A 15,053-nucleotide genomic window follows, 5' to 3' on the forward strand; every position below is an offset into this window, starting at 1 on the left:
GTTATTTTCAGTGAAGCGATAGTGTATAGAGCGAAAACAGAAAGTGGCCTAGTATAGAGCCTGGGGGACTCCGGTCAACTAAGTACCATATAAAGCACTGTTTCCCAAACAGTGGGTCGGGACCCATCTTTTGTTCGCGGATCAATTTTTATGGGTCGCGAGAAAATATCTCCTTTTTCCGTTTCCTACATTTATTAAAAAAAATAATTCCAAAGATGTTTTAAAAGTTTAACAAAACATAATTTCATCAATTCCAACATTTTTCTAAAGCATAAATAAAATGAAAAAAATCTAATAATTTCCATAAATAAATAAAAAAGTGAAAAAAAACCCTAGTGAAAATAGCAGATCTACAAGCTCACAACGCGGCGCGTGGTGAGCTTGTAGATCTGCTATTTTGAGTCCCGGGCTAATTTGTCTTTTGGGTCTTGAGCTAAAAAGTTTGTGAACCACTGGTATACAGGGTTTAATTTATAAATACACGTTGCAGGGTCACGTTGCATGGCATGAAAAACCTAAATACATTTGGACCTCCTCTGCAAATAAAATGTCTCGGTATTTTGGCAGCGGTGGAGTACTTTGTGAGTGAAGCGGACGGATGACGAACATTTCACAGACATTGTGTGCCACCAGAGCAGAGCCACGGGCTCTACGGACGTTTTAGAATAGAGATGTTATGAATATTTCACCGTATGATGAGTCAACTGGCCCGCTGAGGACCGCTGCTGAAAGGCAGACATTTGCATCTGTCAGAAATCAGGAGTTAGAATGTACGTGCATGCACGCGTATGTTTTTGTGTGAGTGTGTGTTTGCAGTCTTCGCACGCATATGTGTGTGCATGTGCGTGTGCATTTGCGTGTGCGTGCCTGCATGCGTGCGCGCGTGTGCGTGTGCGTGCGTGCGTGCGTGCGTGCGTGCGTGTGTGCGTGTGTGTGTGCGCGTGTGTGCGTGCGTGTGTGTGTGTGTGTGTGTGTGTGTGTGTGTGTGTGTGTGTGCAGCACCTGGAACACTTGGAGCTCCTCAAGCACAACTTCCTCTGTGGACCAGTTCTCCTGAGTGATGCTCACTACCTTCAGAACCGAGCCAGCATCTGTGTGTGTGTGTGTGTGTGTGTGTGTGTGTGTGTGTGTGTGTGTGTGTGTGTGTGTGTGTGTGTGTGTGTGTGTGTGTGTGTGTGTGTGTGTGTGAGAGAGGGAGAGAGAGAGAGACACACACACACACAGAGAGACAGAGAAGAAAACAAAGAGATGGAAATTATGAATCAAGCCAACCGCTACCCATGTATTTTTCATAGAGAACCATAGAATACTAAATAATGTAAATCAGCCGCAGGTACCAGCTATGTTTCAAATTGAATCTGACTGACAAGCCACTCCTCTGACCAGTTCCAGGCCACAAGATGATTTCAAATATTCTGGTTATTCAGCTGAGTGACAGGGTGGGGAACTAAACCCGAAATAGACCCCTCCCCACAGAAAACATCCATTCACACAATCCTCCAACGCAAACATAATGACCTATATGCACACTGTGGCTGGAAACACACACACAAATAATTGTTCGGCTGCAGGTGATTCATGGTGATAAAGCGCCATCTGCTGGTGAGTTCTGCAATAACAGCTGGAAGGCAGTAATCGGAATAGGCTCTATTCACAGCAGCCATACTATGAAGACATGCACAGGTGTTACCAATGATACTAATGAAGGCTCTGTTCCATTCTGGTCAAACAGAGTCAGGGTGCTGATATTGTGCATGTTGGCTCACTGGAAACACTCTGTTACACCAGTGGGTCTACAGTTGGGGTTCAGGGACCCTCATGGGCTTCCAAATGGCTCCTTACAGGTGTGTAACTCTGAGAGTGTACAAATGGAACCAAATGGACCCGTAAGGGTCCATTTGGTTCCATTTGTACACTCTTAGAGTTATGGGGCTCGTGGAAACCACTGTGCTACACTAAATGGAACAGAGCCTTCATTAGTATCATTGGTAACACCTGGGAAGGAAGTGATAACATGGCTGCTGTGCATAGAGCCTATCAAGAGTCTGAATAACTTTTATTGTCCATGCTGCATGGCCATGCAACACGTCTGTCCCCTCACCTGTCCCCAGGAACATGACTTCATATTGTCCGTCCTCGGCGGAGACTCTGTCCACCACTATCTGGGTCAGAACGTAGTCGACGCGGATGCGTGTGAAGATGGGCCGTCCGGTCAGAGGCTGGACGGAGCGGTACATCAGAGGGTGGAAGCGGATGAAGCTGACCACCTCGTCTGGGAAGTCTTTGGTGGTCTTGATCCTGGGATCGTACGTCTTGCTGGGACACTGAAGTGAGGGGGGGGGGGGAAAGACGCATGTTGATTTTCTATTGCAGTGGTTCTCAACCTTTTCAGGCCGCGATCCCCCAAAATAATGATATTTGAACTGGGGACCCCCCAATAATCATATTTGAATTGGGGACCCCCCAAAATAATCATATTTGAACTGGGGACCCCCCAAACCTGACAAGCACTTGAATTGTAGGAGTGTAGGCATTACACTTAGTTTGACTCGGTTCCACAGATAAATATTGTGAAAATAGCAGATCTACAAGCTCACAAAGCCTCGCAACAGATCGGCTATTTAAAAAAATAATCAAAACTTTCTTAAATTATTTGACAATCTGGCCAATGTTTGATCAGTTTTTATTGTATAGTTAGTTGGTTACTTTTGAGGCACTTATGGTCTTTTTCTTTTCTTTTTTTTTTAGGTATTAAAAAAGGTCTTAAAAGTCCTTAAATTGCCACTTCACTGTCTGGGGACCCCCCCAAAATCATGTGGGGAACCTCCTGGGGGTTCCGACCCACAGGTTGAGAACCACTGTTCTATCACACAACACCTCTTTCTCTTCCCCTGCGCCCGAAGGAAAATGTCTACCCTGTGTTTACATGTTGGCATTGTGTTTCCTTGTAAATGTTTGACTTAAAATGCATTGCATGCATTTTGGAACACTGGACTCTGTCCGTCAATAAACTGGGGTGTGTCTCCCTCTGGTGGTTGACTGGAGAACTGCAAGTGCGGAAGGCATCTGGAACATCTGCATGCATAGGGCTATGCACTGCCCTTCACTTCAAACACACTGCTTCACTATCTATCTATCTATCTATCTATCTATCTATCTACCTTCTCTATGCACCACCACTGCACTCATAATTAACCTTCCAAACAATGCAGAATGGAATCCCCATTAGCAGGACAAGGTAGTTAGCTTATCAAAACCACCTGGGTGGTCAAATACATTATGAACCTGCTGATTGGACGTATGCATGAATAATCACACACACACACACACACACACGCACGCACGTGAACATACACATACACACACACACGCACACGCACGCACACAGACACACACACACACACACACACACACACACACACACACACACACACACACACACACACACACACACACAGATTTTGACCTGTGGCGTGTTGCACAGAATTAATGCTTCGCACTTGCATCCACTTAGACACCTATTTAAAATAGAGAGCGTTTATTATTGTTAATCAGCACTGAAGCTGAAGATCATATTCATGTTATCTGAGATAAAATGACATCATGCATAGCTAATGATAAATAAACTCCTACAGTGTTTGACTGACTGCCTATTATGTGCCAGCCTGTGCCTGTGCGTGTGCGCGCGTGTGCGTGTGTGTGTGTGTGTGTGTGTGTGTGTGTGTGTGTGTGTGTGTTTTTGAGCAGGCCTGAGTTGTCTTCCTCTCTGTCTGTCTGTCAACCTGCTTGTCTGTGCGTGCGTGCGTGCGTGCGTGCGTGCGTGCGTGCGTGCGTGCGTGCGTGCGTGCGTGCGTGCGTGCGTGCGTGTCTGTGTGTGTGTCTGTGTCTGTGTGTGTGTGTGTCTGTGTGTCTGTGTCTCTGTGTATGTGTCTCTGTCTGTGTGTCTCTGTCTGTGTGTCTCTGTCTGTGTCTCTGTCTGTGTCTCTGTCTGTGTCTGTGTGTGTGTCTGTGTGTGTGTCTGTGTGTGTCTCTGTGTCTGTGGTCAACACACCGTCCCAGGCCGGGGGTAGGGGATCCTGCCCTCGTACTCCACCCAGCGATGGTCGGGGCCCTCTTTGTGAGCGTAGGGGCCGTTGAACGCCGCCCTGATGTCCGCCATGCTGTACACACACACCGCCGAGCCGCGGAAGATGGAGCTGGGAGAGGAACGGCACATAAAGAAACCAGATAGCAGCTTAGGGAATGTATGCCAGTCATCTTTGTTTTTTCTTTCTTTCTTCATTCCAAGGATGACTTTAACAGTGTTTCTGTGGTATTCAGATAGCAGGGTGCAGAGAGACAGGGTCAGTGAGGGCTAAGAGAGGTAATTACACCACAGGTGTGTGTGGACAGAGGTGATGAGCGGTGGACACACCTGGAGGTGGTGAAGACTCCGTACACCACGGGGTTCTTCTCGTCTCTGGTTGGAAGCAGAAAGATGTCCTCTACACCGTCACATAGAAACAAGATTGTTATAGAGAGAATGTTTTATTTTACCATACACAGCAAAGTTCTGGACTATTGGTGTTGAAATTCAATTACACTAGTGGTTCAAATACATTTTCATGTCAAGGGCCCCCACATTTTTATGAATTTGGCCACAGACCCCCATCTGAAAAGATTTTGTTGCCAAGGACGCTCATAAGATTATTATTTTGTCAAGTGTTTCAAATGTTTTTGAAACTCTACACTCAAGTATAAAATACTGCAGGGTTTTGATGCTATATTAACTAATGTGGGGACCCCCTGGAACTTCCTGGGGGGTCCACGGACCCCCACTTTGAGAACCAATGAATTATACGCTTCAGGTTTTACTGTGTACTTTCACATTCGTTTTTTGTGCTCTTCTTCTTGTGAATATAGATGTTTTTTATTTATTTCCATAATTTTGTTTTGCTCACCTTATTGATGCTGCTCCATTCCCTGGCCTTATTTTAGTGCCTTATCTTTACTCTCCATCTTTATTTGAATCTAAGAACTGCATTCCCCTCCAGGATAAATAAAGTTCTCTCTTATCTTTGTTCCTCTAGTTTCTTTTTTAAGCACTGTCCTCATTGTTTGGAAACGTGCACTATTTTTATACAATATATTGCACTGATGTGTTAACATAGCCCTGCACAGTACAATCCTGAGTGTTAATTTAACCCAGAGAGTGTACAGATGAAACCAAATGGACCCGGGTCTGTTTGGTTCCATTTGAGTTAAGGTACCGGGGGGGTGTGATGAATAAACCATATACAGTACATAGATGCTTCATTCATACAGGTTGATGCCTTTATTTGTGGTGAAAGATCGACCTTGTTCCGAATACAAATTGTGTTGCTATACCACCACTATCACCAATACTTGCGTTCTGTGTGGATGACACAAAAAGTATAATTTCGGCAAATGAATAGCACAAAGAAAACACCCCCTGTATGTAAAAACCTTGAAAGAACACAATGCTGCGTTCACACGGGCAGATACAGAGATACATGCTACCATTGATTTTCAATGGAAGCCAGCGACATGAAGATACAAGGCAACATCCGACGTTTGTAGCTGCTACAAAAGCTACAAAGATGAGCTGCGTTCAACTTCCAGATACGAAGATACAAAACTACAACTGTAGCTCCGATGACGCAGCGGAGACGATGACGTCAACAACCGCGTTGAGCAACACAGATACAAAGCAACAGAGTGATAAAATATGCTGTGTATCTTTGCATCTTTGTATCTGCCCGTGTGAACGCAGCATCAGGATTTCACTGTGTAACCCAGTCCCTACACACACACACTTGGACCTACTGTTCCCATGCCATGGTTACTGTCTAATCCCCTCCCTTTTGTATGTATGTTCTGTATTATTGCATTAGCATGGAAACTTGCACTGTTTTTGTGTATTGTTATATGTGCTGTATAATAAGCACTTTGAGATTCCCAGATTCTTCAGTCAGAGGCTCACTCTCCCCCCCGAACATGCATACGCGGTACAGACTCTCATTCATGCCAACTGCCATCAGACTGTACAATGCTTAAAGAACTCTCTTTTTTGGTCCTGTGTCGGCCCTGGCCTAGTGTGTCTATGTCCATCTGTGTTTGTTGTGTTTCTGTCTGTCTGTTGATTACTTATTTATTTATTGTTGCACTGTGCTGCTGTAACACCACAATTTCCCTTTGGGATTAATAAAGTATATCTCATCTCATCACATCCAGTGTATGAAATGTGCTGTGCAAATAAGGCTTATTTTGACATGCTTGATTGCCTATGCTCAAAAGATTAATTCAAAATAATTTTCATTTGAAAATGGCGTGTCATTGCTTAATATTTTTTTCCCCCCACTGTTGGCTGCACCACTATTTATCAAGGAAGACTTCCTGGATTTGCTTTGGTATACTTTCACCTTTTATTTGACTTCATTCAAGGTTCAATGTGTTGTCTCATACACAACAATACAGCAGGCCATGTGACAAGATTGCAAATCATGTTTGTTGGCAAGCGAGCAGCTCCACTGGGAAAATGCTGAAGTACCTTGCCAAGGGGTACAGTAGTAAATTGCACTTTCTCAGGAATTAGACGTTACTTATTTACTATGATTTCCAGGATTTTCTGAGCTGGTCCAGGAATTCAAACAAGCAACATTCTGCTCTAAATGTGAGTTCACCCACTGTTCCAAGTAGAGCGAGATGACAAGAGGCAGAGGGAAAGAAAAAGAGATAGAGAGCAATAGAGCAATAGAGCGTGAGAGCAAGAAATGGTGTGTGTGTGTGTGTGTGTGTGTGTGTGTGTGTGTGTGTGTGTGTGTGTGTGTGTGTGTGTGTGTGTGTGTGTGTGTGTGTGTGTGTGTGTGTGTGTGTGTGTGTGTGTGTGTGTGTGTGTGTGTGTGTGTGTGTGTGTGTGTGTGTGTGTGTGTGAGAGTGTGCGTGCGTGTGAGAGTGCGTGCGTACGTGCGTGCGTGCATGTGTTTCTGAGAGAGAGAGAGAGAGAGAACGTTTGTGTACATTTCATGTGCATTTCACTCACGGAGTTCGTCGAAGTGTGTGTCCACTCCGTCGGGTCCGGGGATAGAACACACCAGCCGGGCTTTGAGGAAGGTTGTCCACTTGTTGGTCAGACTCCTCAGCCCACCAACATCATTCTGAAACCAAAGAAAACACTCAAGAAATTCAAATCACAGCCTCTCTCTAACTGCAGATGTCTTAACCTTGGCCACAGGACGACCGCAATCAAGCTCACAGACCAGTTCACCCAAACCACAGTCTGTGTAATCCATCTAAAGAAGGACACACACAGCTTGCAGACAATACAAAAGCGTTCCAGTCTGTCTCCTATTTCCAGGACTAATTAGGAAAATAAACAGGTGAACCGCATGCCTCTAGTAAGGATCTGATTATTTTGCTATTTAACGAGCAAGAACCAGAGACCCAGGGAATAGGAGGAGAATAAAGAAAATAATGTATAAGAGGGATGGCTAGAGGTTAGAGATAAACCCAGGCTCTCTGTTAATTATGCAGGGATTTTGTTTGCATATGAATACCTTTTCCAAGAGGCAGCCTTTGGACTGTGTCTGGACAAGTGTACTTAAGTGCACAGTTTGATCAAACTTGGCTCAGGGGGCTTATTTAACTAGGAAAGACTATTATACTGTATAGGCCCCTAGCACCAAAACACACTTGCCCAGAAGAACAGCAGAATCCTCAAGGCTTAAGCACTTAATGAGGGTAGTATTTCAATGTTGATAACCTTCAGAGATGGAGAGAGTAGGCTATTATCACAATCCGGAAAATCCTGAATCCGACGCGCTACTGCATCCAGACACACATTCTTTGCATATTCTTTCCCCCACACACTCAAGTATCCAATTATATGGACGTGCACGTGAACGCACATACAGAAAAAGAAAGAGAAAGAAAGCCAGAAAGAGAAACAGGCGAGAGAGAGAGAGACATTCTAAGGAATCGCCTCCTCCTCTGTCTTACAGCTTACTCCCAAGTCATAAACGCCCTGTGAAGCTTTTATCTGAGAATGTAGCAGCGGTCCTCTGAATGCTTATAGGGCACTGCTGCACTAGGTTACAACCACGTGGAACCACAATGGTACACAATGGCGGTCACCGCAGAGCTCTCCCCATCATATACGTCTCTCCTGCATGCCTCCATCCGCAAACAGCACAGGCAATCACCACTGCGGTCAAATTCTTAACAGGGTCAAGTACAGTATACCATATCACTTCTTAAGATCTGCTTTTACAGATGCCTTTATGTAAAAAAAAAAATCTTCCCCTGCAATGCTCTATTTCAACGTTTTTCAGGCCAAGGACCCCCTAGCTGAGAGAGAGAGATGAAGCATGGACCCCCCCACTACATATTGTATAGAATTGTGTTTCAGATTCAATTTATTTTTTTACTTGGTCTGCTCTTTTTTCCCCTCTACACCTATACCTCTTTGCCAAAACTGCGAGGCGTTGTGAGCTTGTAGATCTGCTATTTTTGGCTAAAGTTCTCCTCGGAATTGGAATGCTAGGTTTCAAGTGGTTAATGTAAAAAAATAATAATCATACCACACAAAGATGTGGCGGCCCCCCTGTAGTGACTCTGAGGACCCCCTAGGGGTCGCGGAACCCGTGTTGATGACCCCTCCTGTATTTCTACACCGTCGTAATATATTCTTATTTGTTTAATTTTATACATTTCCTACTTCATTATGAATTTGTTGTTTGCCAAGCTACAGCAAAACGAGGAGGCCGTTGCGTCCGCAGAAAGGAAACAGTTCACCTCAATGTGACTTTTCATTCAATCCCTTTTGGCTATAACGCAGAAAACATGCAATAATCCCTCTGGGGGTCGCGGCGGGGACTTAATTGATGACAGGGAGCTGGCGCAGGGTTCCCTCTCGTTTCCATTCATCTCAATGAGTGTCCGGGGAGCAAGGAGAGCGCACCGCCCTGCCCTGACAGCACACAACACAAAGGGGGCTACGTCCGTGATTTAGCCCCCCCTGACAGCGGCGGACCAGGCCCTCTTTCAGCACACTACAAAAGAGGAATGTCTGTACCAGGAAGAGATCCCTTCCCCCCCGGGGCAGTGGTGGTGGTGGTGGGGGTGATGGGTGAGGGGGCACGTCTGTAGCGGCCCGCCGACGCCAAAATCTATCAGATCGCCCCCAGGAGTTTACAACTTCCACACATCACCTTGTCAGAGGTGTGTCGCCCCCTGCTGTCTCTCTGCACCCCCCCAGGTGTCTCACCTCGCCTCCCCTCTCTCTCTCTTTCAAGCCACTACTCCTCTCTCACTGCCATATCGCCATAATCCTGTGTATCCTGTGCAGTAACTGTGTAAAGGTGTAAAGTAACTAAGTACATTTCCCATTTTCAGTACTTTTACTTCTACTCCACTACATCTCAGAGGCAAATATTGTACTTTTACTCCACTACAATTATTTGAAAACTTTAGTAACTAGTTACTTTTAAGATACAAATTATGATATTATGAAACATACATTAACCACTTTAGCCCTATTTTATACATCGGCTATTTGAAAATAGCCGATCTACAAGCTCACAACGTGTCACATCGCGACGCGTTGTGAGCTTGCAGATCTGCTATTTTCAAATATTTTTGTACTTTTACTTTTGGTACTTAAAAGTACATTTTGATACTTTTGTACTTTTACTCAAGCAACATTTTGAACACAGGCCTTTTACTTGTAACAGAGTATTTTTATATTGTGGTATTGCTACTTAGGTACAGTAAGTAAAATATCTGAGTACTTCTTCCACCACTGATCCTGTGCGAAGCTTGCCCTCCTCCGCCCTCCCCTCTCGCCCTCTCCTGTCCGCGCCTCCATTATTCACTCTCTCCTCCTTGCCCTTCTCGTATACCTCTCCTCCGACCTCCCCCATCCCTCCGCATCCCGGGGCGTATGCGTACGGTAATATCTCACCTTGCAGACGCGAGCCACGCGAGACAGGATGCTCTTGTCGCTGCCCTCCCGTGACACCTCGCGGAAAAAGAAGTACATCTTGTCATCGTCCGGGTTGTACGTGTCCGCGATGGGGTGAGCGGCGATGAACCTGGCCTCTGAAGAAAGGATGGAGAAAGAGGGAAGAGAGAAAGGAGGAGAGGAGACACGGGGGAGACGGGCGTTAAAAAGGGCCGCAAAATATTTTACAGCCTAACCATACGTAGAGTCCTTGAGGAGTTGTACATACTGTATATGTATATGTATGTACAGTATGTGCATGCATCCCTTAGCTCTGATTTATCAGCGTTTTGAGCTAAAAACCTGGAGGTCCAAGCCGAGGGAGAAGGGAGAGGACAAGATATAGTATAGCGAAGGGAAAGAGAGTTTTCTTTCTATGTAGTGCTACGTAATTACAAACAGCAGTCCACATACACAACAATGGTGCAACACAGAACAACATACACACATGAGATGTGGGATACAAAAGCAGAAAGACAGATGATAAAAGAACATTATGGTTAACCCATTAAGACCGGGAACGCATCTGTGAGTGTGTCATTTTTTGATTTCTTTGGCTATTCAAAAATAGCAGATCTACAAGCTCATAGCGCTGCACCGAGTGCCGCGTTACGAGCTTGTAGATCTGCAAATGTTTTTTGTAATCGTGAACATTTTGAATATATCTTTTTTAAAGCAAACATTTGTCAAATATTTTGTTCCAGGGACCCCCAGAAGCAAAGATTTTATATATATATATATATATATATATACTTCTAGACTTTTACTTGCAACAGTGAAAATCTGTGCAAATCTTTGAATATATATATATATATATATATATATATATATATATATATATATTCAAAGATTTGCACAGATTTTCACGATTTTTCAAAAAATTGCCAAAGAAATCTTAAAATGACACACAGATGCGTTCCCGGTCTTAATTGGTTAAAATTGACATATGCTGACGAAAGACAAAACGTGGAAAAATTGCCTAACAGAGAAGCTATCTGCAGTGAGCTGTCATCAGTGTCCTGAGACACCGGGGGGAAACTTGGTCTAAAAGTCTGGAGTGTTACAGTGACGTTACGTCAACATTAGCTCAACCCCTGGAAGTCAAGCCAACCAGCCCCGGGTGATTCCCTGGCTGGAGCCGCTTAATGCTGGGCTGCTCACACACTTCATAGAGGCTCTTTGTTAATGCTGGAGCATGGCTAAGATGTTCCACAGGCTCACAGGGAAAGACACAGTCCTCACACACACACACGCGTGCACAGCACACACACGCACGCACACACACACACACTCGCACGCACCGACACACACAAGGTCAGGAATAATTACTCCAACCCTCTCTTGTGCACCATGGCTCTGAGCTTGTGAAATGTGGAGGCCATGTGTCAGGATTTAGATCCCGGTGACAACTGTTGATCCACGACAACCTATCACTGGCTGTAAAACTGTCTCAGCTGGAGACACACACACACACGTGCGCGCTCGTGCACACACACACGCACGCACATGCACTCACGCACACAGAGAAGACTGCAGATCAAGGATGCCTGTGTGCACCCCCACGTGTGTGTGTGTGTGTGTGTGTGTGTGTGTGTGTGTGTGTGTGTGTGTGTGTGTGTGTGTGTGTGTGTGTGTGTGTGTGTGTGTGTGTGTGTGTGTGTGTGTGTGCGTGTGTGTGCGTGTGTGTGTGTGTGTGTGTGTGTGTGTGTGTGTGGGGTGCCCATTTGTCTCTGTATATATGTCTATGTGACTCAGACGGTGAACCTTGTGGCACACTGTAAATTCTTCGGTAGGTGTGGTCCCAATTCGGCAGTGGCATTCATATAAAAGCTCCAGCCAAATGAATAAGTGGGCTGTTTCCTCTGGACTGGAATGCCAATAACCACACTACATCCCACCCTGGGAGCACACAGGAGCCCTTTGTGTGTACGGAGAGGTCGGAAACATAAAGATGAGAGGACAAGAAAAGAACTTATGACTTATGACAGCACTCAGCATGTTTGCCAGTGTGTATATGTATTATGTTCATGTGTGGCTTTGTGGGGAGGTGTGTGTGTGTGTGTGTGTGTGTGTGTGTGTGTGTGTGTGTGTGTGTGTGTGTGTGTGTGTGTGTGTGTGTGTGTGTGTGTGTGTGTGTGTGTGTGTGTGTGTGTGTGCGTGTGCGTGTGTGTACCATTTATCCAGTAGTCTTCTGAGATGTCAGTGCGTATGTAGTGCTGATCAGGTGGAGGGCCCAGGGAGCGTGTGAACGTTGTGTCTTTGCCCAGGAAGTCCGAGGCCGTGCCTGCATACAGGTACTGGTCTGCCGCAGTGATGGAGACAGACAGTGATGGAGACAGACAGGGGTATCAGAATGTTAGCCAGCAGTGATTCTCAGTTCTCCCCCCAGTTTGGTATGCATTAGAGTTAGACCATGGACCCCCAATTGATATGATTTTTTATCACTGGGATCACAATATACTCCACAAAATCCTGTGTTAATTTAACTCTGATGGACCCTGTTCAATAATCGTCACAGTTTAAAAGAGTATCAGCTTAAATGGCATAAACATAAATCAGAGGGGGAAACGTGAATATTGCTGAGTAGGTATTTGTAAAGTGGGCCAAAGATTCACTTGGAAATGTAAACCGAGTCTATAACATAAACAACTAGAAATGTAATCACCAATAAAGCTTTTCCACTTTGTCATGAATTTGGAGCTGACAAGTGTGAGGGTACAAGTTTATGTTTTTACAATTCTTCTCCGTTTACAGTCCACTCCCTGTATGTGTTAGGAAATATCTTTGACGGCCACGGTTTTAGATGAGTATTTGGCTTTTACGTGATGCAATATGATCATCTATTTGATTTCACTGGTTTACCTCATTAAAACAATACACAAACACAGACCGAGAGAGAGCTCTCGAGAAACAAACGTGACTTACGGGGAGATAAAGGTCAGAAACATTGCAAGCCGAATCATATCTCTGTATGTTTACAGTTCCCTAGCCAAGTCATCTTGTTTATTTCATTTGTTGAACAGAGAGGCGGTTATGACCATAATAGAGGAGAAACAAGTGCTGAGGAAAACAGATCTTTGGAAACATATTCTCTCACCAACTGGGTGAGATCATCATATGTTCTTTTACACAGTAAAGCAATCCTCAGTGTTAATTTGAGAGAGTTTGGTTCCATGTGTGTACTCTCAGAGTTAAATTAACAATTGGGATTTTGCAAAAGGGGGAATGGCACCGATGCTGTGATGTGATGATAAGGTGATGTGGTATGCAATCTGACCTGTGAGGACAGAGGCAAATGGCTGCCAGGGGTCGAAGGGGCATTTTAGCCGGCCGGACTCCACTGTGCCAGACAGCAGTTGAAACACGCCATCCTGAGAGTCAGAGTTAAAGAAGGAGAGGGAGAGGTGAGGGATACGATTGATGGACAGAAGAAGGACAAGAGGGAGACAAAGCAGATTTGTTTCGTATATAGAATGTAGCTGTTCACCATTGAGAAGAATGTGCAATAGAAAAACTGCAGCAGCCATTGCAAGAGTGAAACATCATATGAAGTGGCTGAAAACCAAAAATCCTAACAATTGTGGAGTTGGAAATCATTGGAGCTTAGATTCTCTGGGAGTCATATCATATATACTGTAGTGTAGTACCTCTCTGTGGCCTGCGATCTCGATGAAAGCACAGCTCGGGTGGAAGGCGCCTGTCCCGCAGCCGTAGACGTGTGTTCGGTTGTAGTTGTGGAGCACCCTGATAAAGTTAGCACACTCCGACTGTGGAGGCAAGGGCCGGGAGGAGAAGAAAACAAGGAGGAGGGGAGAGGGAGACAGAGCCAAAATAAACCAAAAAGGAAAAAGTCTGATTCCGGCGTTATTTACTCCAGCTTCAACAGTGCTCTGAACCGCTAGGAACACGTAGATATTTTTCCCTCTGGTCTTCTTTTCCCATAGGGACTTACATTTGCATTTTTGCCCGCCAGTTTACACATCTCCACTCGGTCCCGGGAAGCAGGCCAGCTGATCTGAGAGCAGATAAATGAAGGGAGACTCTGTGAGTTACAAGAAACACTTTAGATCACAACACCATAGGCAGGCGCAGATGTGGGGCTTTGAACATCCAGTTTAATATGCAGAGAGCCAGTGATAGAGATGGGGAAGAGTGAAAGAGAAGGGTGTGTGCGTGCGCGTGCGCATGTGCGTCAGTGTGAGTGTGAGTGTGCGTGTGTGTGTGCGCGTGTGTGTGTGAGAGAGAGAGAAATAGTGAGAGTAAGAGAGTATAATCGCTAGTACATACTAGAGATTCAGGTACTAAAATAAACCCTTTCTTCTCTCGCTCTCTCTCTCTCATCTTTGAGATTTTGCAGATTACTCTTCCAATGATCCCACTCGCACAACAATTAACACCTCCAGTCATTGGTATTAAGGGAATAATGGAGGGATAACGTCGTCTGTCCCCTCTGTGTACCCCGCCAGGTTCACACATGTGTGATAACAGGCTTATGTGCTTAGCGTGTTCACCCCTAAATCCTACCAAGGGGAGCTATCGCCGAACTTGTTCATGGGTCAACGGAGCTTCATGCATGCATGCAAACACACACACACACACACACACACACCAACCACACATACATGTACCTATGCACACACACACACACACACACACACACACACACACACACACACACACACACACACACACACACACACACACACACACACACACACACACACACACACACACACACACACACACACACACACACACACACACACCACGTCTCATGATTCCATAATTCATAGAGAAAATCAGTCTCATGATTTGATGTATTGATCGAGCACAGTACGAGGCTTGTGAGAGGACTTTAGCATTAGCCAGATTTTCGACTCAGATCTACATTACATGCAAATATTCAATGGCCTAGTTTCACAACAGCCTATTATATGTGGAGATTGTAAAGACTGCAGTATAACGCTTTACTTCATTGCATCAACCTGATGACTTGTATCTACCTGAAATAAGGCCACACACACACACACACACACACAAAGTGGAGTAATAG

The 15,053-nt window shown here is 45.0% G+C and overlaps 1 protein-coding gene across 3 annotated transcripts in view; it reads right to left on the reverse strand.

Annotated features, from left to right (window-relative positions):
• The window catches only part of sema3d (sema domain, immunoglobulin domain (Ig), short basic domain, secreted, (semaphorin) 3D), a 55,314-nt gene that overhangs the window by 20,797 nt on the left and 19,464 nt on the right, over positions 1-15,053 (reverse strand). For all 3 annotated transcript variants that reach the window (XM_084059178.1, XM_084059177.1, XM_084059176.1), the window contains exons 4-13: positions 13,953-14,015; positions 13,648-13,767; positions 13,278-13,371; positions 12,174-12,302; positions 9,962-10,098; positions 7,043-7,157; positions 4,415-4,484; positions 4,052-4,196; positions 2,102-2,324; positions 1,003-1,091 (exon numbers count right to left, since the gene is read on the reverse strand). In XM_084059178.1, coding sequence (XP_083915304.1) covers positions 1,003-1,091; positions 2,102-2,324; positions 4,052-4,196; positions 4,415-4,484; positions 7,043-7,157; positions 9,962-10,098; positions 12,174-12,302; positions 13,278-13,371; positions 13,648-13,767; positions 13,953-14,015 — 1,185 coding nt within the window. The remainder of the gene's footprint in view (positions 1-1,002; positions 1,092-2,101; positions 2,325-4,051; positions 4,197-4,414; positions 4,485-7,042; positions 7,158-9,961; positions 10,099-12,173; positions 12,303-13,277; positions 13,372-13,647; positions 13,768-13,952; positions 14,016-15,053) is intronic.

The sequence above is a fragment of the Gymnoscopelus microlampas genome (genome assembly GCF_963454915.1).
Source record: "Gymnoscopelus microlampas genome assembly, chromosome: 6".
Lineage (NCBI taxonomy): Eukaryota > Metazoa > Chordata > Actinopteri > Myctophiformes > Myctophidae > Gymnoscopelus > Gymnoscopelus microlampas.